The 27,143-nt window shown below is 41.7% G+C and overlaps 1 protein-coding gene across 1 annotated transcript in view; it reads left to right on the forward strand.

The window, feature by feature from the left end:
• The window catches only part of ntrk3b (neurotrophic tyrosine kinase, receptor, type 3b), a gene marked incomplete at its 5' end in the record, with an annotated part of 190,479 nt that overhangs the window by 40,467 nt on the left and 122,869 nt on the right, over positions 1-27,143 (forward strand). Inside the window, one exon of the mRNA XM_084541455.1 lies at positions 1,563-1,634. Within this exon, the coding sequence (XP_084397581.1) occupies positions 1,563-1,634 (72 nt within the window). The remainder of the gene's footprint in view (positions 1-1,562; positions 1,635-27,143) is intronic.

The following is a 27,143-nucleotide window of genomic DNA, read 5'->3' on the forward strand; positions in this document are numbered from 1 at the left end:
TTTTTAAATGTTTTTTTGTTATATCTGAACCTTTGTAGTTTCCAGTTGGCTTCCACCACAGTTTTTACATGTTTGAGCAGAGTTCCATCTTGTCTTTTATCAGATGTTTTTCTAAAATGGTTAAGTGTTCCTTATTAAAAAAAAAAATATATATATATATAATAAAAAAAGAAAAAGCATATTCAGAGAACAGCAGATTCTCAAGGTAGCTCCAAAGCACCCTTCAAGTACAAACATGTTTTTTTTTTTTTCAAGTGCCTCTGCCTTTCATTTGGGTCTTTGTATGTTTTAGAAAACTAAATGGTACCACATTTAAAGATCCCTGATTCCCCTTTAGTCAAATGTGTTTTGATCTGGCCTCTAAAACTTTAAAAGTTGTTTAAGGCCTCCCACTGACTGCAGCAAACATCAAATCACTGCTGTTTACAGAGATGGTTATCTTCAGTGAAACTGAAATTATTGTTACTACTGCTGGGAGGATAATAACCAAGGCTTCACAGTTTTCTGTGTACACTGCTGTGCTAATTTTAAAGGAATGAAATAACAATAAAATTACTGCTGTTCATTTTTTGGTGAAACCTAAAGTAACGTTCCCAAAGAACCCCCAAACCCTCTGAAGGACCATTGGAGGTCCCAGTGCCTCACTTTGGGGACCTCTGGGCGATAACACGGCACATGCCAGTCACACACCACAGAGGCATGACCAGATTTCTTCAAGGTAATTGGCACCAACAGCTGGGTATAATCAGCACACTGCGTTATGGGGCGCTCACCAATGATGTCAATGACTTCACTGCAAAGACACATCTGTGATTACAAGATTAGAAGTCATTACCATTGTAGCCCAGAACAGTGGTTCCCAAACTGGGGCGCTGTGAATTCCAGGAGTCCTTGAGAAGAATCCACTGGGTCCCCAGCAAAATGAGGATTAGTTTAATTTCACAGTTATTTCACTCCATACAAGTTAACACAATGAGGGAAATGCATGCTCTAATCAGAGGTTTCACTCGTATTACAGTAAAGACACACAAGTTCGCACATCTTTCATCGAATGGTGCTTCAAAGTGAATTTCCATTTGGCTGTCAGCCCTGCAGGGTGTACTTACACATATGGACAGAAGTTCAAATATGAAGAAATGGAAAAGACAGGGAACTATTCTTGTTACAGTCCACTACTGCAGTGGACAGAATCATGTAAAAGTGGACCAGTGCTGCATAAATGTTTTTTAAGTCTGAGACTACCATTTTGTTTGGCATGAAAGAAATTTTCATGTCAACATTATATTTTCAAATACAATGATGAAAAATGAAGTAAAGCTACTGAAGCTTCTCAAAACGGACCAAAATATGAGGGAAAAACTCAAGATGAGGAAAAACAAGTTTAAGTGTGCCAATAAAAAGGAAGTGAAAAAGCAAAAAAATGTAAATGTCCTTGATGCGGTTACATCATCACATTATGATACCGTGTGCGCGTAGTTGTACGTGACTGCACTAGGAAGAAAAGGCTTTATTTCTGTGGTTTCTATTCCATTTCAGCGGTATTGTATCTGTTTTTATTTCAGAACTATCATGAATTGCAACCTGAAGACGATCCAGCCCCGAGCCTTTGCTCAGAACCAACACCTACGTTACATGTGAGTAAACCCTCCATCTTTGAAACCGTGTTTCTTGTGCCTTCAAAAGATTTATTATGATCTTGACAGCCTGTAGTGTATGGCTGTAGATGAGTTAGTGTTGAACAGAGGATGATGCAGTTGATAGAGACTGGCTGCGGGAAAATTGTGGCACTGCCATTACTGTTGCAACAGCCGCACATCTTAAATGAGACATCCATTATTTGCCTTGGATAATTGGATTCCTATCTGCCCGGGTTTCTTTGTGCTGCGGTAGAGCAACATGCCGAAGACGCAGTTCCATTTAGTCTGCACTCGCCAAATGGACAATTTGTCCAGGAGGCCGAGCATCAGAGAGCTGGGCGAAGAGCAAAGTAATTTCTTTAACAAAGGCTGATGTGTCTCCGTATGACAGCCTGTTATTCCACAATTTTCCAGGAGTAAACACGTAGAGGAACTCAGTCGGTCTTTTACCTGAACACACTGCCATTTGCAATTTCCAGTTGTTGAATGACAGGTGGTTTAGTCTCTCTTTTCTACTGCAAATGACTGCTGTAAGGCTGAATATGTGTGTGCGGGGGTGACAAGTCGTAGTAGTTCATTAGCTGGACACTAAAAATGCAGAATTTTTAATTTGATAACTTAATCATGCCTTGCAGAAAATACTAGCTGGACCACTCTCTCATATAAGCTTATTTATGGACATGTATGCATGGAAGTCTCTGGCTTCACACACTTTGGTGCATTTACGGTGTAGATTTCTTTAAAAAAAAAAAAAAAAAGAAAGAAAGAGGTATTGATTGTCTCTTTATCGTGTTAGGTGATTGGAACAGGCAATCGAGCCCATCAATATTTAATGAAAGTTATTGTAGTCCTCTCACCCTGTCGTCTCACTCAACACAGTTGCTGTGCAGTGGTAGGAGACTTAAGAGGTGTAAAGAAGCATATAACAGCAGCTTAGATAAATGGGTGATGATTCTTTTTTTCTTCTGTTCTCACCTATGGTGTGACTGAGTGAGGTTGAGACCCACTATGGTGATTATGATGCCAGCGATAACGGCCAAAAACAAAAATTCAATCAGAATCCAGCAAAGTGTTAAGAGCCCATGCTGTATATCTAGACTAGCAGTGTGGTAAATGCTGTTTGACAAGTAGAGAAGGTTGATCGGGTGAGCTCCAAAGGATTTAGCATCCACTACATTCTCTCGGTTTGCAACTTGGTTGCATTTGCTTTGTAACCAGCGAGCGCACCCACTCCAGGCAGTCCATGACAGGCCTCTATTGTGGTGTCGTTAATGCAGGTGGACAGTTGCTAGGTGACACTGAGGATGATGATGTCAAAGAAGATTAATTATTATGCCTGAGCTTAGCCTCAGAAGGCCGACCTCATTGATGTCTGTGTCAGTCAGGTCTGCTCAAAGCCCGGGCCATCAGACACCAAACTGGTTGCTCCTTTGTGTGGAGAACCGAAGCCGCTGCCTTCATCGCATGTTCAGGCCAAAACAGGCTCAATTAGTCACAGTGAAAATATCATTAATTCCATGTGCCATAAACATGATGACTGTAATTAACACCCAACCCTCGATGCTCTCTTTTCAATTAGTACTTGTCTGTTTTGTGCATTAATACAGTACATACCATGCATTTATTTGCATGCATTACTGTGTGTCTTCTTGAAGCTGTGTGGATGGGCTTGGTTTGCTTTCCAAAACCGCATATTCAAAAGCTGATTATACAATTTGTCCGTTTATGTGTGGTTCCAGATAAACAATTTGTGGATCTGCTCTAATTGAAAGTGCAAGCATTAGCATGTCATGCTAACTAGCCAGATACCATGAGTAGTATCTGAGCATTGTTCAAAGGCATTTGATGTTTTGCATACAGTATTTTGTGGGGTTATCTTTAAAAAAGATTGGTCATGAACAGTACTGTCATTGTGTTTTATGCAGCGTGAAATGGAACTTCTGAGCTTATAATTACATCATGGGAAGTCGTATACAAAAAAAAAAAATGCTTGCTGTTCATGGCAGTCCTGAGAACCTCACTCTCTGGAGGCTTTTGCCGTCAAGAAGCCACTGAAGAGTTTAGCAAGCTAACTACTGGTTTCATTATGCAAAGACACGATGAAAGGATGAGGCAGTCTGACATATGAACATTTTCCTCCGATAAATTATAGTTTCAAAGTAAATAATAACATAAAAATCACAATATTGACATACAAGCCACCTCCACCCATGACATGACCCCATTTGAAGGCATCGTCCGCAATGCAGGAGCTAGTCCTGAGTGCTATCAGTGTGTTTGCCAACATTAGCGACACCAACCTTGTTATCAAAAACGGCAACGCATTTAACAGACACTGGTTAGTTCTCCTTCAAGCCTGAAAACTCAAGCATACTGAACAACAAACGATTAACATCTAGTTTATCCATGCTTGGCAGCTAAAATGGCCCCCGCCTCTTCACATTTCACATGCTAGGACAAACTAGCATTAGAACAGGGAGCCAACCGGAACTTCCTGCACCCACAAACAAATTGTGGCAAAAAGTTGGTTTGGAATCACTACGTTGGGAACAGATTATGTTCCAGGAAAGATCTGCTGGGCCAATCAAATTGCTTGGGTGTGCTTTATATGGTGATGGACAGAAAAGTAACAGCAACACAGCCGTAAACATCATCTGAGTGCCGTGGAGTTGTATTTGTTTGTACAAAATAACTCTTATTGATTGTAAGACTATCCAGTTTTGTGCAGAAGGATTCTTTTTCTCTGTTTTGGTTGAAACACATCCGATAATTAAATCCAAACGGCGTGTTACCAGACTCCTATGCTGCTAAGAATTGAACCTGTCTATGCTACAATACAGATAGAAGGCAGTTTATTCCCCTGCATTGCACATAACTTTAAATCTTGTCCTGATATGAAGTATGTAGCCTTTTCTTATGGTTTTCATTAAGAAAAAAAACAAAAACCTAGCCATCTGGAGAGCTAAAACATAACTTGAAAAGATGGTAGCTACCAACAGAGAGAGAGTCATTGTTACTGGGTAGAAATGACGAGCTGCTTTTGTCAACCTCTGTCTTAAATTAATGACAGTTCATAATTTTGTGCTGTTATTCTTTTCCTTGCATCGTGCATGCACCAAAAGCCAATCACATTTGCTCATTTACTTATATCAGTGAGTCAGTGTAGTTCATGCAAAGCCCGAGAAAGTGTTCATAAACTATTGAAACGCTTATATAAAACAGCAAACCTATAAAACGCTCTGCAGCAACAACAACCTGATTAACAGATGAGAACCACAAAACGTGCAGTCCAAGCTCAGTCTGTCATTAGAAATAAACTCAGCTATATTTAATTGTTTCTGTAGCCTTGTTCGTTTTCTTAACAACTCTCGTCAAAGCATCAGTGCTGTCATTATGAGGTGACCTCTGTAGGTCCTCTATATTTTATGTGAGCCCAAAATAAGCCTAATTACAGTTTACAATTTCCTGGGAGAGCTTTATTAGGATGCTGCATTGCACAATGGAGGTGCAGGGATTTAATCCGTGCAGCAACCAGTACATTTGAACAGTTCCTGTTGAGTCCTTGAGCAAGACACAAAAGCTTGAATATTCTGCTTAGACAGCCGAGATGAGAGCATCAGCTGAATGACATGAAGGTACGTCTAAATGGTGCCAATTTCACAAAATGTGACTCACTCTCCAGAATTGAATTTGGGCAACGTGTGCTCGAAGATGCAAACATGAAATTTGAGAACTGTCACATTATTTACCTTTTTAATTAGTGTTACAGTAAAATATTTATTTACTGTAACACAGTTCAGTACAATAGTGCAGCAGAGTGACTGCACTCAGAGATCAAACTAAATGTGCTACTACTAAATGATACTGGTTAGTAGAGGAGGAAATAACAGTATCTAAGGGAAACATTACAACTATGTATTATCTACACAGCTGTGTGTTTTCCCATCTACAGTCTTTCTTTTTTCTAAGTGTCCTGCATTATCCCACTGCGTCATCTTCAGTGAACCGCGCTGTTTTTGCCATACAGCATTGTTGCAGCCATGTGCTGTTAGGGACCGATTTAATTGAATTATTTATTAATTTGTGGATATTTTGAGAGTGAGATTTTGGGATATCAAGCTAGAGGCAATAGAAAAAAAAACTGTCCCTGTGTAGTTTAGCAGGGCATCATTAAGTCTATACAAAAACTCATTATGCGTCACAGACAGCTTAGTCCATACAAAAAGGTTACTAAAAAAAGGTTACTTAGTTATTTTTCATTAGGAAATTGTCTAATTTTGCCCTGACTTATGGCTCAGTAAAATGTGGCTAATAACTCAACTCGTATGTATAAATAATTGTTTGCCAGAAACTTGTTATTGACAATCAGAACTTTTCTCCAGTCAAGCAGCTAAAGAATATCTCTGCGGGATGTCTGTCTTCAGAAAGACAACTCATCTCGTAAACATATTACTGTGTTTGTCTCAGTGGCACGGGTGACTCAAGCGGCAAATCCCATTTCACCAATTGTTGTGGCTGGAGAAACTCATGAAACGGCCTTGAACCCCTTAAGTACCATAAGGGGACATTAAAGGAACGTAATCTGAACGAGGTCTGTAATATTTTTCACTGTTACATAAATGAGCGGGGCCATTCAGTGCCGCTAAGTAAACAGTTACCAACGACTGCTGAGATCCAAAGCTTTCACAGGCTTGTCTTGACTCCATATTTCATTTCATGCATGTCCAGGCTCTGCTCCCTGGACGACGGCATCCGCACGCTGCCAAACTCTGCTCGGTTTCATTGTGCCGAGGAACATGCAGCGACAACGGCAGACAACAAAGGCCATGATTTGCTCAGAAGTCCTTCCTCTTAATTCCACAATACAGAAGAAAAGTTTTTTAAAAGAATTTTGAGGACTGTTTGCACTTATAACGCATTGTTATCTGCGGGCTACAGTATATGAAAGGTCAATTTTATAGTCTGTTTTGGAACGTGATCTGAACCTCTGCATATATAATGGAGTTGTGTGCTGTATTTTGAACCATCGCAAATAAGTATTATTTCAGGCAGTTTTTGCATGGTTGCTCATTTGGCCTTGATCACGTTCAGAGCATCATAATTTAACAAATTTTATTGTAACTGAGTATATCTGAGATATCATTAACGTGGCACTCTATAATTTGTGATGAAACGTAGTGGTTATATTTCCTCCCTTCCCTTCCTACGCTCAGTTTCAGTGCAGTTCCCTTCAAATGTTTTACTGACATGAATGTAAAAAACATGTCATTAACGCCCAGCGCTGCTCACTGAGATGATCAAATGGGCTTTAATTTGCTTTCAATCACATAAAAAAAAAAAAAGAAGTAATAAATGTGACTGTTAACTTCGATGACTACATTCAGCTCAATGATCAGCGGCACAAGTAACGATCAGGTCACTGAACACAAATCAGATAACGGCTTCTGGGTCTTTTTATCCCGAGCATCGTAAAAAGGTAAAATTGTGTTTCACGCAGCACCTTTAATGACACTCACTGCATGGATAAGGTCTTGCCAGAAAGGAAACCGCTCAAGGTTTGTTTTGGAAGTGTCAGGAACAGTGTAGATGCCATGAAAACATAACAGCAGGTATTTGGAATGAATATAAAATGTGTCCACGTACAAAATAACCCTTTTAAATAACTCCCTGTGGTTTCTGAACATGAAGAATGAAGGGGCGTGCACACGGAGAGACACTAGCTAGCAGGGGTTGTTGTGAGAAGAGACCATGGAATGTCAATGAAATTCAGAGGCTTAGAGCGACACAAAGTCGGGGCGGTACTCAGTTGAATTAATCACAACTTTGACATGATACGTTTGAGACGACTGCCAATGGAAGGACTGACGTGTGGCACAAACACGTAAACCCCAAGCACCCGTATTCACAGTGTTTTTATGTTCTGCTTGTGTAATTTGGAAACATTTGGCGTGGGAAGCATTCGAGGTGGCTACCTAGGCAACCAAGGCCTGGAAGGTTGCGGCTGCAGAGCGATCCAGGTGGTCCAGGCATCCAGAATCAGTATTATGTAATTCATATACGTTTTCGCTACTTCGAAATAAAATAGCCACCTATTAGTAATCATTATTAAATGCTATAGTCGACGGTGTTTGCAGAACAGTGTGCTTGCCACCATAAAGACAAGGGTGTGCGCTTGATTGCGTTTGATGGCTTATTAAAAATAGAAAAGATACATCAAACCATAAAAGGTTTCGTCATTTTCTCCCCCAGTAAATGTGGCCAAAGGAACCAAGCGTCTCAGACATATAACAAAGTCTCTCGTGCTTCTCCCCAGGGAGCGGCAGAGAGAAAGGACTCGGATAATCAAAGCTTGTGAAGAAACGAGCTAATAAAAGAAGGGCTCCACAGTGGGTTATGTCACGAGAATGTGAATGCATGATGGGTCTGCACTCACACACGGCTTCTCTTTTTTCTTTCTTTTTTTTTTTTAACCTCTTTGGATGACTCAATTAGCATGTCGAATGGCTAGTTGGAAAGCTCAGACTCTTGGCTGTCAAACACATGATGAAAACTGCGCTCTTGTTCTCCCTCACTGAAAGCTACTAGTCACAAACCACCGTGGAGAATAATCAGAGCGCACTCCAACCGACGCTAACAAGATAGCCTGTTGAAAACGGCTGATGGATGCTATTTCTGTGTTTCCAACAATGCTTGGAGAGATGTAATGTAACCGGGAGATAAAGGAAGATGGGGACAACTGCTGGAACATGGTGCCCTAGCAGGTGTTTGTGCCTGAGCTCCATTGTCATCATTATGTCAAAAATTGACAATTTTTTTTAACAGCGCATGTCACGTCTGAGTGGCAATAGGAGCTTACCTGCAGCGATGGAGGAGATATACAGCACAAGAGCCCTCTGTGAGATGTCTTTAGATAACAGTAATTGTATAAAAGCTTTAATCTCCTTCAGAAGGTTCTTTACTGAGATTAAACAACACACACATACACACACAATTAACCAGTGCCACTGATGATCTGATGCACCCCTTACATCCTGCATTGCCACCACACAAGTGGTCACATTAAAATATATCATCTCATGTATGGCACCATGGAGATTTATATAGCAGAAAGTAATTGTGTTCGCTCGGAACGGCGATGCCACTGTACTGGGTTAGCCTCATTATTATTAAATCATTATTGTTTATTGCTCATTGCTTACTGCGGCCTCTCCCACGCTCGAACAGATACAAGTGTCTGAGAAGTGGCAGTGTGACCTTGACTTCGCTTGGTCAGGCAGCCAGAGGAGGGATGCAACAGAAAAATAGTCAAGCAAAGCCGGACCGGGCAGCACCGGGTTAAAATGGACCGCTTTCACCCGAGGCTGCAGATGACATGAATCCACGAATATATTTCTCCAGGGTTACTGCTTTCGTACTTGACCTTTGACCGTTTACTAAATTTGACTTGCTTGACTGGGACTGAGCCTGTTTGTAGTTTGGACAGTAAAGGAACCCTGTACGTGTCTAAATATAAGACTCCAGGCAGCCTGGAGTATTAACTGTACATTGTATATATACTGTCGAAGTACTATAAATACACAATTGGAAGATTTCCTACTGATAGTGAAAGAGTACACTTCATTCATATATCCTTAAAGTTATTTCTTATGTGTATAATAATATATAATAATAAATACTGAAAGTAAAGTTTTTGCTGTCTATAAGTCAAATACAGTACTTTTTTTTCTGGTCTCATTGGGCTCTCTTCCTGTTAATCTGTCAGTTGTAATTCTTGGCTGACTGACAAATGATTTGCTTCTGTGGTAAATATCAGCAGGGTGCGATGAATCATTTTCACTCATCAGGAATTTTAATTTTCTGTCTGGCTGCAAAGCACATAGTGCAAGATATTCAGAAGATCAGCCGCCACCACATATGAACATCTGCAGTTCACCTCCATAAGTGGACCAGTGGAATCAATAGAATTTTTTAGGGTGTTATTCCATTTAAAGTCTTTCCTTTGCACGAGAACCGCATTCGAATTGATGAATTCCGCGCTGCTTTGAGCAGAATATATATTTGAATATAATGTAACCCACAAAGAAAATACATTTTCTTACATTTAGGACAATATTTTTTTGATATTTTGCACAGCATGTGTTCAAAAATAGCCTGCACTTTTGAAACTTAGGTGAGCTTAGCACGCCATAAAAACTGAAGGAAAGGAGAAAACATAGCAACCGGTCTCCAAAAGTTCGAAAAATCCAGCACCAGCTGTAAGCGCAAAGATTCTTTCAACCATTCCTTGGCTGGGAACGTTGTGAGGATGCGCATCCTCCATAAAAATATGTCAAGCCCTGCAGCTAGGTGTATTTGCCTTTGCTTTTTACTTATTTTTAGACTGTGCTAAACTATGCTAAGCTAAGCTAAGCTAATTTTTCTCACAAGAAATACTGAACTGCTCCTTTAATACTTGTCACTTACATGTAGTGTGAGACGGGGTGACTTGTCTCTCTCGTTAACGCTGTAAGACAATATCCCATTTAGGTGGAGACCTGCCAGTGCTGTTTCAGCAATCGTCCTCTTTGATCTAGGTGTGAATATCCCGCGTTCCTACTCTGCCACAATGGCATTCATCTCACACACATTTATCCCTCACACAAAGCACCAGGTGGAAATGTAGTCTATCAGCAAAGGCGCCACTACAAGGTCTTGGGCTTTCAAATCATCGCTGCCACCTCTGGGTCCAGTTTTCTATTTGATGCTGCTGGTCGGCCGGGCATCGTGCGCCTTGCTTGTCCCCCGTCTGTGTCAAATTAAAGGTCAACGTCTGGATGGTGAGGCAACTCTTCTCTTTATTCCAGTGCAGCCGAGGGAGAGGCTCAATAAATCTGGAGGGAACGTTGTCACTGGGGAGTCGGAAAGGTCACTCCCCACAGGGAGAGGGAAGTGGAGAGACTCTCTCTCATTAAATCTTCTCGGCTATGTGTGTTTTTTTTTTTTTTTCTTCCTAAATGTCACTTTCATACTCGGGTCAGCTGGCCAGCTAGCCTGAGACCACCTTTAATTAGAAGTCTGATTATTCTCTGTTTACCTTGTCAAGGCTTTTAAACTCCCTGCGTTATCTTATGCATTCCTTAAAAATAGACTTCCTCTTGTGCCACTACGTCTTTTTGAAGTGTGTCGAGGTTTTTAAGTTGCATGTTTTTTTTCAGGCGGTAGCTGACAGGGAGATGAAACAGTTAGCCAGATGACACCTGCAGTCTCTGTAGTGTTCCGCCCGGCGCCTCCACGGGTATATAAAAATAGAGCGGCGATCTCCTATGGTGCAAATGAATGCTAAACCCTGATATGCTGTCTGTGTCAAGCATCTTTACATTCACACTCGAGGCAGTTAGCTGACGCTCTTACCCAGAGAAAGCTGGCATGGTTCAGTGTGTAATGCTGGAGGTCATCTCTTCCAACACAGTGCTACTCTGACTCATCAGCAACTGAAGGGAATGAACTTATGATCTCCATTTCTTTCTTTTTTTCCCCTATCAGAGGAGTTCTGCAGCCGTGAGACTAACCTAAGTGGTGCAGACAGGTGACTTTTTAAGTGCGCATCTGATGGTACCTTTTTACCTGGTCTCAAAGGCAAGAAAAAAACTGTTTACCTGTGTCAAATCAATGCTAAAAAAGAGGCTGATAGCGCCGAAACTCCCCGCTGTTGTCTGCTACAAAATAGCACGGTGTTTGGAAAAGCGAACTGCAACCATTCTGGAGCATTGCCATCTGGAAACCTAGGCTAGGTGATGAAAGTTGTGAGGAAGTAATGAGACAGATTTTCCCTTAACCTACGCAAGCGCTTCATTAGAGAAACCCGGTTCTGCCGAGGAGCTCTTGGGGTGAGTTTATGTATGTAACGGTATGAATATGAAGAGGGGGCTGTGAAGAAACTTCTCTTTGGAACAAACAAATGATTTCCCGGGTAAAAAAAAAATAAAAAATAGTGACAGCTTTAGAGGCTTTATTACCAAGTAGTGTACCTGTGATTGCAAAAGCTGCCTCAGTCTGTCTTGGAGTGTTTACATTCATTTGCAGTGTAGGTCTGGATATGTGAACAAAGCCCTGTAAAGCCGGGTTATGATAAAGCACCTTTTGGTGTTTTTATAAAGAGAACCAAACTTAAGTTTAAAGAAAGTAATTGCAGTATATCGGTACGTTGGTCTGTGTCTGTAAAGTGATTGGTTGGAAACAGAAAAGGCAGGATAACATATTCAACTCATCATTACTACTACTACATTATTAAATCCACTACTATTCTCCCAAGAGAAAATGTCTCCATTGGTGTGTTTTAATTTCCAAGATTATACCAATAAAAGATACATTAAAATAACCATGTTTGCAAAGCTGTAAAATAATTCAGTGGGCTACCTTAAGTGTTTTGCTTCTGTGGGAGTCATCACATGACTTTTGAACCTCTAAGAAATGCAGAGCGGCTGTTTATTTCTCCCCATCCTGTCCTTTCTCAATTTAGCATTGCTCTGGAGGAGGAGTTCCTCCCACACTCAGGCTGTACCCTTTGGAGACCGTCACTGTTCATTCCAGTGAGCTTTCATTTCCATCAGCATACGCATGCATTATTAATTTGCGTGCGTGTTACATGTTACGTTTACAAGCGCTGAATGCACACACTTTGCATTGCGCCGCAGAATCCATCCTTGAATCAACAGTAATTCAGTGGCGATCACACTCCAACGGTTCCTGCACACTGTGCTCTGTGTGGGCGAGATCCTGCTTTCCGAGTATGTTAAATTGGAAGTTGGCGTTGCTCTGCGGGTAAAGGTTGTGTGGACCTGATTCCCTCCCACAGGCCAGCCTGCGGCTCTACTCTGCCAGGGCTGCGGCCACGTGACTGTGGGAGATAGTTGATGGGGAGGTAAAGGGTACTTCAGGATCTCCCTCTAACATTAGACTTCGTAGTAGCCCACCCCCGCCATTTTTTCAAAACCTTGCCAACCACAATGCACCGCATGAAATCACTCTCCTGTAGATGTATTGTTGCGTTGCCAGTAGGTGAACCCACACAGTGTTTGATAATGCTGGTTGCCTGGCTCTCCAGTTGGTACTCTTCGGCGGTGGTAATGAGTGTCTCCGATAAAGAAAATGAGAACTTGTGGAAGAAAAGCTAGATGCGCCAGTTAAACAGTACATATAGCACGTGCAGAGAGAGCAAACAAGCAGCTCAAATTGAATCTGCACATTCATAATTCATTCTGGGATCAAATTTGCATTCCATCCTCATGAACTGGTGGTTGGATGTGCGTGCGGCTAATCTCACTGTAAACACAAACACAAAGCTTTGCCACCCTCGGATAGTGGTTTCATGGTGCATGGTATCTGCTGGCTGTGTGGACTGCAGGGAGAAACGCTCTGCTGCCCACCGACCCTGCCGCGGCTGGACCACTGGGACGCTTGCTGGTTGTGAATGTGAGCGCATCAGTCCAGGGCCTACGGTCTATACAGCTTGCGTTTATTTGTAAAATTAGCTCCGTGGCCAGGCAGATGTGTTACTCTACGGAGCATGAATAGGGCGACGCGCAGATCAGATCAGAATACAGCATAGAGGCAAGCGACTCTCTTGTTCTGTCAAACAGGAAGGCTGGTTGGATATGCCATTCACTCACCCACTTCACCCTGAGCTGCCATGTGCATCAGGCGTCACGTAAGGAGTCTCTGCAGAACACGGCTTCCCACTGGTGATTCCCAGCCAGCCATGTCTAACGGTTCTGGAACGACCGCACTGATTGACAAACGCCCACTTGCTGTCCCCAGGTGTCCTTGTCATCCCCAAATACATTCTTAGAAGATCAAAATCTTTACCCATTGTGAACAAACCCTGTGAAAATACCAAATCCGACAATGAACTGATCCAGCTATTAACAAGATTTTATTAACAAGCATTATCAGCCATTGTTGTTGAAAAACTACCAAATACACGAAACATCAACGAGCCATGCTGCTGCACTGTTAATTTATTTTAATGAGCAAGCCTGTTCAATTGCAGTCCTTCCTTCCAGCGTTGTGGTAAACACAGCACTTACTGGAAAACAGTTGTAAAATGTAAAAACTACTGTGCCCAGTTGTTTCAGTCACATTTATAGACTTGACACCTGTTAGTTCTCTATAATCTCTAGAAATCCTACGCGTGCTGTTGAACTTCAGTCTTTTTGTGCACGCACGTTTTGGTATTTCAAACTGAAACTGAAGCGAAATCAATTGATTCTTTGGTCTGTGCTCGGGCACACCACCACAATTAATCCCGTCGCCTCGCAGCTCACTCAAGCTGCTCGAAAAACTGTCTCAGTAGTATGAAGCTAATGTGCAATTGTTAAATGAAGTTTGCTGTCCTCCAGGAAGCCCCAGAGATACAGATATTCTTCTCTGTAGTTGACTAACCAAAAAAGGATTCGTTTTCCCTTGTCACACAAGGCTTCAATTAGATTCCCCATTTGTGCCAGTTCTACTAGGTGTCTAATTGGACTATTATTACTCCTATTATTCCAAGATATTAATAAATAATTATGGGTTTTTACAAGTTGGATCTGGTTTCTGTAGAAGCGGCTATGAAAACACCATCCTTACCAAAGTGTAAAAGCTTGAATGTGGGAACACAACGTTGTTAAAGTGAGCTAAACTCTGACGAAAGCGCTGATAGCTCTCCTCCACTAAACCCATCTAATTTACCTTTCTTGGAAAATAAACCCATCGGTAATGTTACTCCTAATCCCGCTTGGCTCTGAAACATTATGCTTGCAAGTGTGCCTAACAATTTTAAGTGTTTGTCTTTGTTTTCCCTTCTAAATACATCTGTCTAATCTGAGGGTTTAAAATAAATCTCTGTCACCACGTATTTCTACTTTTCAGTGTTCCCAGATCTACAAATTCAAATGCTTTGGTGAGAACAGTATTACCAAAACCCAATAGAAATGGGTCCAAAACTGGAAAAAGTAGAATCCGCCTTGCTGTAGGTGCATCTGTTTTTAAGCTTTCCATCTTTTATTCGGCTAATCACTTAATGCATTTTAAGGTACTAAGCCTAAAATGTGTGTTCAAGTGTGTGTGTTGCCCAGTGTTTCCTTGGGTTCTTAATTACTTTTCTTGCTTCACTCAGTCAACGTCACTACAAATTGATGTGGGACTGATGCATGGCTAAGAAATGCCCCGACGTCTTTTGCCTGAACATTGTGTTATAACACATTACTCATTAGGCATTGTCCTCTGATTTGACGGATGGCTATCTGACACAAAATCAGGGTTTTGATGCAAGATCACAGGGCTCAGTAAATGAGGGACGAGCACGGAAAGAAGAAATGTGGTCAAAAAACAGACAAAGAGACTCAAACCAAGTCTGAAAATGAAAAAGAAGGAAATTGGGTGTGAATAAAGACAGAGGACAGGCAGAGAGAGAGAGAGAGATTCAAGAAGAGAGACTGGGAGACGTGGGCTGCAGTAGATGACGACAGGAGGACAGAGCAAGAGACAGAGAAATTAGGCACGAAAGCACCACTACGGGAGAAGGAGCCCTTCACCTCGGGGCCTATTCAGGGAGACGGAGTAGCCAGGCTGTGCGGGCGATCTTTACATCCATAATCACAGCACTCTAACAGAGCCTAATGCTTTATGACGGCAGTGCTGGTCCTGAGACTACGGCGGGTGGTTGTGGGTCGTGGTGAGCCACAGGAATAATGGCTTTAGTTAATCTGCTGTACAGGACATTCAGTCTCGAGGGACTCCATGTCAACCGACGTGAGTGGATCAATAGCATCTGTAATACCAAGCTATCTTCTACCGCCTCAAGTTCAAACCTCCCACGGACAGTTCACTGCATCCTCACCTTGCTGCTTTTGCTTTCCCAACATTGCTTTTGATCTCTTGAGTGTTGGACAACTAAAAGAGGGTAAAAAATAATTATTGTTGCAAGACAACATTTTCTTTACCTGAGGTGACGGAGCAGCTAAAAATAGTTGCTTTCATCTTAGTGAAGGATTGGTTTTAGGCGCGAGCTTGTCTGCGGTGCTCCTTCCTCTTAGCCAAGGTGCTGGAGTGCTTTTAAGTCGCGGCTCAGGGGTCAAACACACAGTGTCATCATGCTCCACTCTCATGGTGTTGGCTAGCTGAGTGTCTGTCAGTGCCTGAGACTAAAAGCTGAAGCGGTAGCAGCAGCAGCAGTTCCTCTCTGAGGCAGCCAGATGAGGTTCTCTGATTCCTGAGGCAGCACTTTGCCCCAGCTTCCCTCCTCCTCCTCTGCTCGCTCCCACCCTCTTCCATCCTCCCACATCACTCACCTCTCACTCAGCAACCCGCACACTGACAGACAGTCGTCTGGCTGAGGCCTGACATTCGGTGTACACAGCGCCAAGCCCTCCGACACAAGCGCTGTCAATCAAATGACACTGGTGTGGAGACCTCAGATGTGTTTGGACAAGAGGATGAGGATTTCAGTGGCGTAGATTGGTATTTGCTGTGCCATGGGAGGGAGAGAACGGGGCCTTTTCTCCCCAGGCCTGTGGCTCTGCCGCCTGGCCTCTGGATGGAGCCTCTGGCCTCTCATACACTGATGCTGTGCGGCGCGTGAGAGTGTGGTGGTGGTGGGCTTATTTCCCTGTGACAGAGACAGATAGGGGAGACTGACTTTGATAATGTGAAAAGGAAATAAGTTTTTTTTTCCCTTCTGTGTATCTAGGGAGGCTGATAAGATGGCTGTTCTTGTGGAGTGCTGGAGATACAGCATGGCTCCATCTCCACAATTCTCAGCTTAAGAGGATTCACATAATCATAGATTTCAGCTTTAATAACAGAGCATGGAAAGAATCATTTTGTTTCCCCAAATACAATCACGAATAGCAATCCACGAATACGGTTTTGGCCATAATCATCTTATTTGTGGTGAGGCTGAACGAGTCATTGCTTTTAAGTCAAAGTCTGAATGAGCGTAATGTCATAACACTTGACAGCGGCCGTTAATTTCATTTCCTGTAATGACAACTTTGACCACAAATTTCCTCAGCTGTAGTTAATTAATGTTAAAACAAATAATACACTAAAATTCCCTGTTTGATGGTTAATGTGCTCTATGCAGGCCAGTGTCTGATCTGTTAAGCTTGACCAAAGACAGTTTCTTTAAAGAAGCAGCATTTTAATGCCGCTCTATTATGAATTAAGCAGCTGCAGCAGCACAAGTCTGTGAACAGCATCATTAAGAGAGGTGACCTACAGTTTGCCCTGATCATTATAAACTATGTCTGCTTTCTGTAAATATAACGCTGCTTCAAAATGTCCTGATTACTGCCCGATAGTATTAGCTGATATCGTGTCTGTCACTAATGGACGCCCTTTGTCACTGAGGGTGAAATTTGTCAATTATTCAATAGAAAACGAAGAAACACACAAAAAGCTCTGGAACATCGTCATCGACCACCATTATCTAGACACATCAATGCTGTGACTAGGCTTGGTGTGAAATTATATCGTTCATTTCAATACAAACTAATTTCTTATCAGAATAAGAGTCTGGTAACATCCCATTGGGAATTGAAGCATGTTTCAACCTATACAGAGGAAAAAAAAAAACAATCTTCTGTGTGGAACTCGATAGTCCTACCTCCGATCAGAGCAACGAAATATATGACTTTCAGTGATTAAGGCATTCTTGACAGATGCCGTGCTTGCTGTCAACTGTTCTCCCTTTAATGTTATTTCGCTGTGAGCATCTTTAACAACAGATATGGACAGATAGTGGACTCTTATTTAATATCTCACTTCTCTGACGGCAGCAGTTTTGTTGTAAGCAAATTCAATTCCGCGCCCGCCCAAACAGTTTGATCGGCCCGGCAGATCTTTGCCGTGGCATGAGCATTTCCAACCAACTTTCCGCCACAAAATATTTGTCCGTGGGGAATTTAGTATGGCTTCCAGGCTGCAGTGCAAGTAGTCAGAGCCAGCTGTAGCCATTTTGGTGCCCTAGGCAAGAATATGGTCTTGGCCTTTTCTGCCTCTTAATTTTCTAAAAGCCGCACCTGAGAGCTCGGACGGCGTCTTCATGATGCCAGTATCAATATGACAAATATGACTTGTTGTTGATGTCTGTCAATAAGAACCGCAGCACTACTTGAAAAGCGCACGTTTTGTCCCATCCCCCCTTCCACAGTGCACTGTGCAGGACAGGTTCATCGGCAGGTCAATCAAATAATGAGAAGCAACAGGGGGGTTGTTGTTGTTGTTGATTATTTTTTTCTATATTTTTACACAGAGCAAAGAAAGGGTGCCCGTCGGAACTGCAAATGATCACTATTATTATTATAATTTTTATTTTCTATTTTTTTGTTTTAAGGACTTGCAGCAGTGCGCAATCCAGCAGGTGGCGCCCTAGGCGATCGCGTATACTGCCTATGCACATAGAGCCGCATGTAGTTTTTATTTAAACGGCTGCAGAACTGGTCATACTCATCCTTATCAGATGTTTTTAATTTTAATGTGAACCCATATTTTATTATAGAATGCAGCAGTATACGTTTGTTTAACATTGATTTGTTGCAAGTGTGTATGTTATTTTCATGTCATAATTTTAAATGCGATCAAATGCGTGCCCTTAAAAGCAGCGGAGCGTGTACGGATTATTGAGAGCGCACATTAAAAGGTTTTACACCCTGGATGGCTATCGATCTTCAAAATGGCTGGTGAATTACACAGAGAGAGAAAAGGCTATATTTGAGCCGTGTATCCCATCCACGGAGATGAGACAGCTTGAGTGAGTGCTCATTTTCAGAGATGCTAACTCCCTGCCTCTCTCCAAATGTCTAAAAGACTCTGAAGTGATGTTAGCAATCACAGCTTAAGACACGCTGAACCCTTTGATAATCAGTACGGCCTTTTCACATAAATGTCAGCGTGAGTGGACGGCGCGGCACATGCTCACATTCTGCCGTGATTATCGTTGTCCACATCAAAGCCTTTTAGTTTCACTGCCTTTGCTCGTGCTTTCGGGATTAAACACAGTTAAAAACAGTTTAAGGTAGTGTGTGTCTTTACGGCTCGCACCTGACCTCGATAGAATCTCTAATTCGATATAAAACGATGCAGACAAAATGGTAATAATAAAAATGTTTTGATTCATTTGCCACTGGTATGTCTATTATACAATGGACACTACCAACGTAACTACAATAAATCAAATATTTCCTGTTTGAGAAAATTAAAAGATTTTTTTCCTGAAATTCCAGTCAGCATGCACTGCTTCTTCTGACGCCGCTTTCAAATGCGGTTGTTTATCGTATTCAGAAAAATGGCCACATGAACGGGCCCCCTGCTGTGGCATTCATGCCCGCCGAAGTGGAAACAAGTCAACAAGTTCTAAATTCACAAAGGGCGTACGCAGCTTTCCGTGTTCATATCCGCAAGCCCATTTGAAGGCAGAATAAGCCTATGCAGGATGTGTAAACAGAAGCCTGAGGTCTGTGTAGACTGCTGGTTTGATTAAAGTAAAAGTATATGAGAAGGATGAGTGGAAAGTGGGGCTGAAATTCATTCTCTGTGGACCTGCCGTGAAGATTTCAGACTGGGTTCAGCGCAGTTTTTTAAAATTTCTTTCAACACATACATTTAGCGGATGTCTAGAGTCCACCTCAGACACTACGGGACTACGTGGTTTCGTCAGCTTTTTGATTCAGTCTTGTCAGATTAATTTGAAGATCTAGTGTTTCAGGTTGTAGTGAACACTTCTGTCAGACTGAATTAAGCTAACATCTGTGGGTTTGTGTCAATGGACTTGTATCAAAATTATAATTCTTGTGGGATAACTTCAACAACCCTAGGTCTGCTACTTTTTATTTTTTATTTTTTTCTGAACTATTGGGCAACCAAACACAAACTGAGACTGAAGCGCAAGGATCGGTCAATTCCAGCACCGCCTCCTCTGGAAAACGCCATCCATCTTTGTTCGGCTTTTGATATTCTACCAAGTTTTCCAGGTGCGGATCTAATGCAAATCATTCAGCTCTGCCTGTAATTAAATCTGTTCTGCTAATGATCCAATTAAAGGAGAAGAAGTTAAAGAAAAGGCTATGGCACTTTAATTAAGTCATGTCAGCGGAGAGTTAAACATTGGCATAGCCTTCCCCGGCTTCACAGTTGGCTAACTGGCTAACTGGCGTGGACTGTTCGGGCCTCTGGTTTGAATAGTGTTCCTGTGTGATAATGCACATCGGCTTCACAGTGCCTCCTGCGCAGCTTGAGGCCTCTTGCTTCCCTGCTCTCTCTGCTAATCCTATGGATGCTCGACACATTAATCATTAAAAAAAAAAAAAGAAGAAGAAGAAGAAAAAAAGCACTACCCCAAGGAAAAAGACAGAGTGAAAACAAAAACAACATAGCATGATATTAAAGGAGCAGCGGGGCACTGTGAGGCAACTCACCTGGTCAAGCTAACGGGCATCAGCTATTTAATGTTCGTTTCCTCCTATCCTCCTGTTACAATTATCCTTTTTTTCTTTAAAGAAAAAAATATGACTTGGTAAAAATAAGCTACTGCACGAGAAGAGATCTGAGATATTACAAAGAGCGGCAGCAAAAGTTCCAACATTCAAAGAGAGAAGATGTGAAAACCATGATGGAAATATAATATATAATTATCATTCAAAGTCAGATTATTCTGTACTTTGTTGTATTTTGCCATTATTGATAACTTTTCCACCTCCATCAAGAGCAAAAGCTTTTTTTTTTTGGTGATATTTTATGATTACTTTGAAGGAGCACAAATTGAAAGTGGTATACAAACATAGATAAAAGCACATTATCATTTATAAAAACATTTCTCACCGGGTTCTTTGCTCTTCCTCTCTCTTTCTTATTTCATCCGCACCAAAAATCCCATTAGTATTCTTAGTCATCAGGTTATTGTGTTTAGAGGCAGAGAAATTAAAGTTTTTCTGAATAGGGTGCTTGGCAGAGTGCGAGCAATGACCTAGGGGCTGCTGGGAGGCTGGGCTGTCTGAGCTGCCTTAACCAAGGCCTGGAACTGCACGACCCGCAGCCCTCCGTCTCTAGTGGGGTGATGGGAATTAAGATCTGGCAGCCCCGGCTGGGTCAAGGTGGCTTCGTGCTGTCTGAGACTCACAGGGATGCCCAGCTCGATGCCAGCCACGTCACCCCTGCCAGTTTAACGGTACCATCTGCCCCTGCTCCTCCTTCCGCTCAGCCAGCCTCGTCAAAACAAGTCAAGATGGCAGCCCCAGGTGGCTGTGTATGACAGCTACGGCTGAGGGGATGCTGGGAAATGTTGAGAGCTTCTGTGCGGTTGTGGCAATCATCTAGGCAGGCCCGGGCTGCTGTTATACAATATAACCACCTCAACACCTTCTCAGCTGCGAGACGGCGACATAGCAGCCTGCTGCTCCTTCCACCAGACAGACTTCTGGTCAGGGATTACAAGTTAGCTTTGGATCAGCACAGGGGGCTGGCAGACTGCCTGCACTTGTTACATGGGGCTGCTGCAGTTTGATTTCTAAGCTGCTGTTTCTATTTCTGTTGTTCGAGTATTAGGTTTTGGAAAATCTTAAATTGCAGAGGGTGGCAAATTTCATGATATGATCCAGAGGGTGTTTTGAAACTCGGACTCGGACAAGTTCCTTAAACAATATTTGATCTGGGTAAAGTAATTCACCAGGAGAGCAAAGAGACCACTAAGCCAAGGATTGCCGTTTAAGGAATCAAAAAAAGGAGACACATCTTTATAACCAGGGAAGCTGGTTCATCTCTCTTCACTGCCACCATCATCACCTACGATTTAACCAACAAATAGCACACTGATGAAACTGAGGAAGAAACCAACCATCATGATGCTTCTGGAGTGAGCCCATAGATGTTCAAGCTGAGATCTGAAACCAAAAGTGCTGCTGAAGAAGGAGAAATCCAGGAGGAGAAAAAAATGTCTATACGCCCCCGAGTTCAAGATGAGTCATCAACATTTTTTTGTGGAAAATTAAAGTCAGTTTCATCAGGACTTTAACGTAATATACATCTGTTGCAATCATGCTTATAGGTTGCCCATGACAAAGTTTCAACTAATGTGTTTTTTTGCAGTAAAACGGATGTTAAATCCAGATCAGGTGTGAGATGAAAAGGCTGAACTGCTGCCATAAATGCTGTGTTTTCTAACACGTGATGTCATCTTGTCTTTTCATCTTACATCCCTCCGCTTTTCTCTGCTCCCGTCGTGCTCCGGAGGAGTTTAAACCCTGCGCACCTGAGTCGAGGTGATTAGCCCTACTTCCCTTCTTCTTTAAACCATTACTCATTACCGAAATTGCTGAAGAGATGTCGCTTGGCCAAAGCCACCCTGATGTGTGATGCACGGCAAGGTGATGGTGTTATTGTTGCAATAGTGCAGTGTGATGAAAGGATAAATGGATCCTCCAGGCTAATGGAAGGAGGCAGCCCAACCTGAAGCCCACTGAGTGGAGCCAGCTGTAACCGAGCTGGGAGGAATCTCTCTGGCTGGGCAGCAGAGCTGCTTTTCATGTTCTGAATGTCGCTGTGCTCATTTCTGCCGGTAAGAGCGGGGATGATTTGGATGTCACCTGCTAAGGTTATGTTTCTGAAACACAAGGTCCATCCACCTGAATTCGTCATTGTCATTCAGCCCACAGCCTCGGTGCTTCACTGCCTCTGCAGAGAGCCGCCAGCTGTGCAGATGTTAGACATGACAACCCTGGGCTGAGCTGACAAACAGCTGCGGTTCCCTAAACCTCTGCTTTTATTTACTGACCATTAAGACGTAAACGCTTTTTTTGGAGAATAAATTACCTCACTGTGGTGAGGAGGCTTTTGATGTTCGTGTTACCTGTTGTCTCTTCCATCCTTTCTCTGTGCTGGTAAAATAATTTAAATTATTCTTTTTTTTTCTGTTGCTATTAGGCAGGCTGTGACTTTACTAGAATGCAGAGTTGTTTCCTGCACTGTAATCCGCTCATATTATGTTTTTATGAGCAATTCTTAGCATCATTGTGGGAGTTGGTCAAGTAATTACTTACAATTGACTGCCTCTGGAATATTATTCATTTTGATGCTGTTCCTTGGTGAATTCTACAAAATGCCTCCTGGATTAATATAATAATTTCCTTTAAATAGAACAGAATTCCTGAACTGCTGCATTGCTGGAATTAAATCACAGTCAGCTCGCTTCATTTTGTGAAAGTGGTTTATTTTAACATGGAGCAGCTGTCTGTCACAACTGTAACCTGTCGCCGTTTGTGATGTTTCTTTTGATGAATAAGATTGATGCGCCTCTGTCTCGACAAAATATCCATGTAATGTGGCGAGAAGCCTCATTATCTGTTTTTATTTTCAGATTTCTTGTGAAATTTAACTACCTGATTAAAATGGACACAATCGAAGGAATCAAATCCATCACTATTTAGTTTCTTAATAGTGTCTCTCTGTCCCAGACCTATTGATGTACTGACTGATTGCTTGTATTGCATTGTATTGATGGCAGCATGCAGGTGTTGGTAAAAACCAAAAACAGCTAAAAGACAAAACATTTGCTGTTTCATTTTGTTTGATTCATTTAAGTGACTACAGAAAACCTTAGGGCCGTTACACACCAAGCCAATGGTTGTCCGTTTGCTGGTGTGATGCTGTTGGGTAAGGTTTGTGGCCCCAGATTTCTTGGTGATCTATCTGTTAGAGTGTTCATCTTAGGTGAACTAATGTTTGGGAATAGAAGAAGAAAAAATTAAATGAAACAAAATGATGAGGTAAAAGGGTATCTAGAAGCCTCATCTCATCTTACATCTTCATCTAATCTGAACATTAAGCTGGAATAGGCTCCACTCCACCCCGCAACCCTCTACAGGACAAGCGGTTATGGATAAAGAATGAATGAATTACTGAATTAATAAATTATTCAATAATCTGTAGACCAACAGATGATTCACGAGAGAGCAGCTCTACATGACAGTTTGTAGCTCTTCCCGGCTTCCTAGCCTCCCAACCATAGAATGTATATAAATATAGACAATGTGTCCCCACTCCCTTGCATTTGCCAAGCTGACGCTGTTTTCCTAGAGATATGGGTGGTGTCATTTTGCGAGTTTGGAGCCAGAGTCAGCGCAGTATGGTCCAAAAGAGCCACGCAGAGCCACGTTATCCATAAGCCTCTCACTCTTCCACCAGACTCACTCGCGTTTTTGTTTAATTAATACTGCGCTCTGCTCTACCTCCACCAGTTACAAAGAAATGTTGGATTATACACTGTACTTATTTATTTTAATTTTATTTCCCCCAACTGTCACGGTCCTAAGTAACCGCTTTACGGAGCGGCTGGCCGAGCAACTTGTAGTCATCTGTTTCTATGGGGTCAAACAACTAACTAAAATGAAAATTATCAGAAAAATGGACACTTGAGTATGCATTGGCCTTATATTAACTACCTAAAATGACAGAAACTATCTCTGAAATAAATTTGACGTGTACTTTAGTGTTTTAGTTTGGCCCAGGTCCCATCCACTAATATGGAGGAGGTGGAGCTTATGACCTATACTGCAGCCGGCCACCAGGGGGAGCTCTGCTTGCTTTGACCTCACTTTTGAGGAGCTGTCCACCATCCATCTTTGTACAGTCTATGCTCCCAACTAATATTGGCTCTTCCACTTTCCCTGTATAAATGATGAATACAGACGACTTCCACCTGTTGGTATGATTAGGTATTTCTCCTCACGTAGACAAAGTATGTATCAGCTGAAACCTTAAAAAAACAGATCACATCATTTCCGCAGCAGTAGCTGAATGGCAACTGTGGATATCTGCCTGCTACATTATTTTATTTTCTATCATGGTAGGAATTGGGTACTTCTTTTTTTTTAGTTATTTGAATAAATTAAATTATTGGGGTGTCACAATAGATGTTTTTTGTTGATGAGCTTGAACTCTCCATTTTATAATCTCATAGCCTAAGAATAATATTACATGTTATCTTGGTTTACAGCTTTTTGTTTTTAAGGAACATTTTTATGGTGTAATATATTTATACATCATAAAACTGAGGTCAGAAACTTGGACTTAGGTCTTTATCTCAATTTTGACTGTTTATTATGCTTTCTTTTTAAAAAAGCAGCATAATCCATCATCCCACTAGTCATTTCTTTCATTTTTATGTGACCTTTAACCTGAGTGTTTGCTGAGCGTCTTAACCTTGCTCCCTCCATATATCACAATGTTAGATATACAGAATGCAGTAGCTGTCAGAGTGTGGGTGGCAGGCCATCACTTTGAGATAACAGCACATGAAGATGCTTTGACAGTAAATCTTCATTCCGCACACATAGATTTTACATAAATTTGCATCAGTGTTTTGTTTCAGCAAGTGGGGCAGTGGAAGTGGGAGAGTGTCCTTGAGGCCAGTGTTTTTGTGCCGTCAAGGAGAAAGTAATCTTCAGATTTGGTTCTTTTTTTTTTTTCTTTTTATTTAATGAGCAGGAAGGAACGAAGACAGCCCTCCTTTCATGCATCAGACTGTTAAAATACTTGAAGGCGCTGACGCGTTCTCGCTTGACATCCTGGGTCGCGGTTTTCCTAGCTGTTGCATGTTATATGTAGTTAACAAGCTTTTTTGGTCATCTCACAAGAACTGTGCACTGAGGAGATGCCTTGGCGAGACACTTATATGGCATTACCATAGGAACACTCTCCTTGAACTGAAGAAACTGCTACCCTCAGAAAAAAAACATGCTGTGTACATCACAAACCTTTATGTGAAGAGTAAGAGCCTATTCATAGTAAGTCTTTCTGTCTCTTATGGGCAGAATCAGCGTTTTGTCTCCTATAATTGACACATTTAATTAAAAGGCTGTGTATCTCAGTGTTTGCTCCATTTGCTCTCCTGGTTTCCACAGTAACCAACGCACAACAGTGTCTTGAGACGCACACTGTGAGGCTAAGCTACTCTACAGCCATAGAAGGCAGGCTTTTCTTTGAAATTAATGAAAGCATCTCCATTACTACAGAGTGCTGGCAGTATGCTATGTTGGCAGTGTGTTCCACTGGCATGGCGTGGCATCACATTCTCGATAGAAGCACGAGCCTCGGTGGCTGAGGCATGCATTAATCTTCTCTAGTGCATTAAGATAACTAGAGATAAAGCTGCGGATAGTTTATTGATGATGTAAACAAATCATAAAACGAACCGTAATCCTCACAGGCTTTCATGTCCAATTTACAAAAGATGACACATTTTTCAACATGACAGACGCCAGAAAAGTGGATCATTTGTAACCGGCTGCTGAATATTGGTGTCTGGCTGTAGAATACGCTCACTACCAAAGAAGAGGAAACAGTTTGTGGTCCTGGATACAGTGGTGACGGAATATAACAGTGATATTTCCATATATTACTCACATTTGTGCTCCACTACAGAGTGAACTATTATAATGCCTTCAACAGTTTGCATATTAAGATGTTGCATACAAAACACCTGATCAGTATATAAATTATGACGCATTGCTGAACATAATGCAACCAAGTAGATAAAGGTAAGTCCAGTGCTAGCAGCGGTAACACTGGGCACGGAAACGCTGTATCATTTATTTGCATTTTAATTTTTAAAATTGTATATTCTGTGCCAAGACAGAGTCTAAATTTGTCTGGTGCTCTTTGTTTATGACCAAATACGTCTTCATCATCAGCCTGAGCTGCCAATTTATATATATATATATAAAAAAAAATTGTACCAGTCAAAATGCGAGCATGTTAGCATGCTGCACTTATCTCACACCAAGTCTATATTTATTGTCCAAAATTGTCGCATTTTTAAAAGTAAATATGACTACCAACCCCAAAACATTTCGTAATGGGTTTTCCTTTTATTACATGCAAATGTAGTCATCCAAAATTACTTCTGGTAAACTGAGCACAAAGTTCTGGCCACTGATCAAGACCAGCTGGATGACTGACATCCCGAAATAGACCTGGAAACAACTGCGATACTTTTGCAGCTCCTTTATCAGCAAGTGGAATTTTCTTTCCCCTTGGACCGGATAGATCCATTTTATACTTTTTCCTGTTTCAGCTTTGAAAAAGTGAGAGGTCGCAAAATCCTCTTCGCTGGCTGACAACAGAATGTTTGTTGTGTCTCTTTTTGCGAACTTTTGCAATGTATAGAAAAATGAAATATCACGGACTCGGTGTGCAAGGTTTCTGTGCATAACAATACTTTTCTGATGATTAAAAGAAGTGCAAATACCTTTAGTCTTGTTGCTTATAACAATCTCAGTGTGCTGTAGCTACTTTTATTTAATTTTTTTGTTTTGCATGAATACAATTGCACACTCCATTTTGTAAGACCTTAACACTGGATAAACTGTACATGCTTTTAAACCATAAGATGCCTAATGAGGTGCACCATTATAGGATACCAGATCTTCACTTTGTGATAAAAGTGTATACACAGCATAACTCCAGTGAGGAAAATGCTTGAGAGACACTTTCAGA

The sequence above is a fragment of the Chelon labrosus genome (genome assembly GCF_963514085.1).
Source record: "Chelon labrosus genome assembly, chromosome: 3".
NCBI lineage: Eukaryota > Metazoa > Chordata > Actinopteri > Mugiliformes > Mugilidae > Chelon > Chelon labrosus.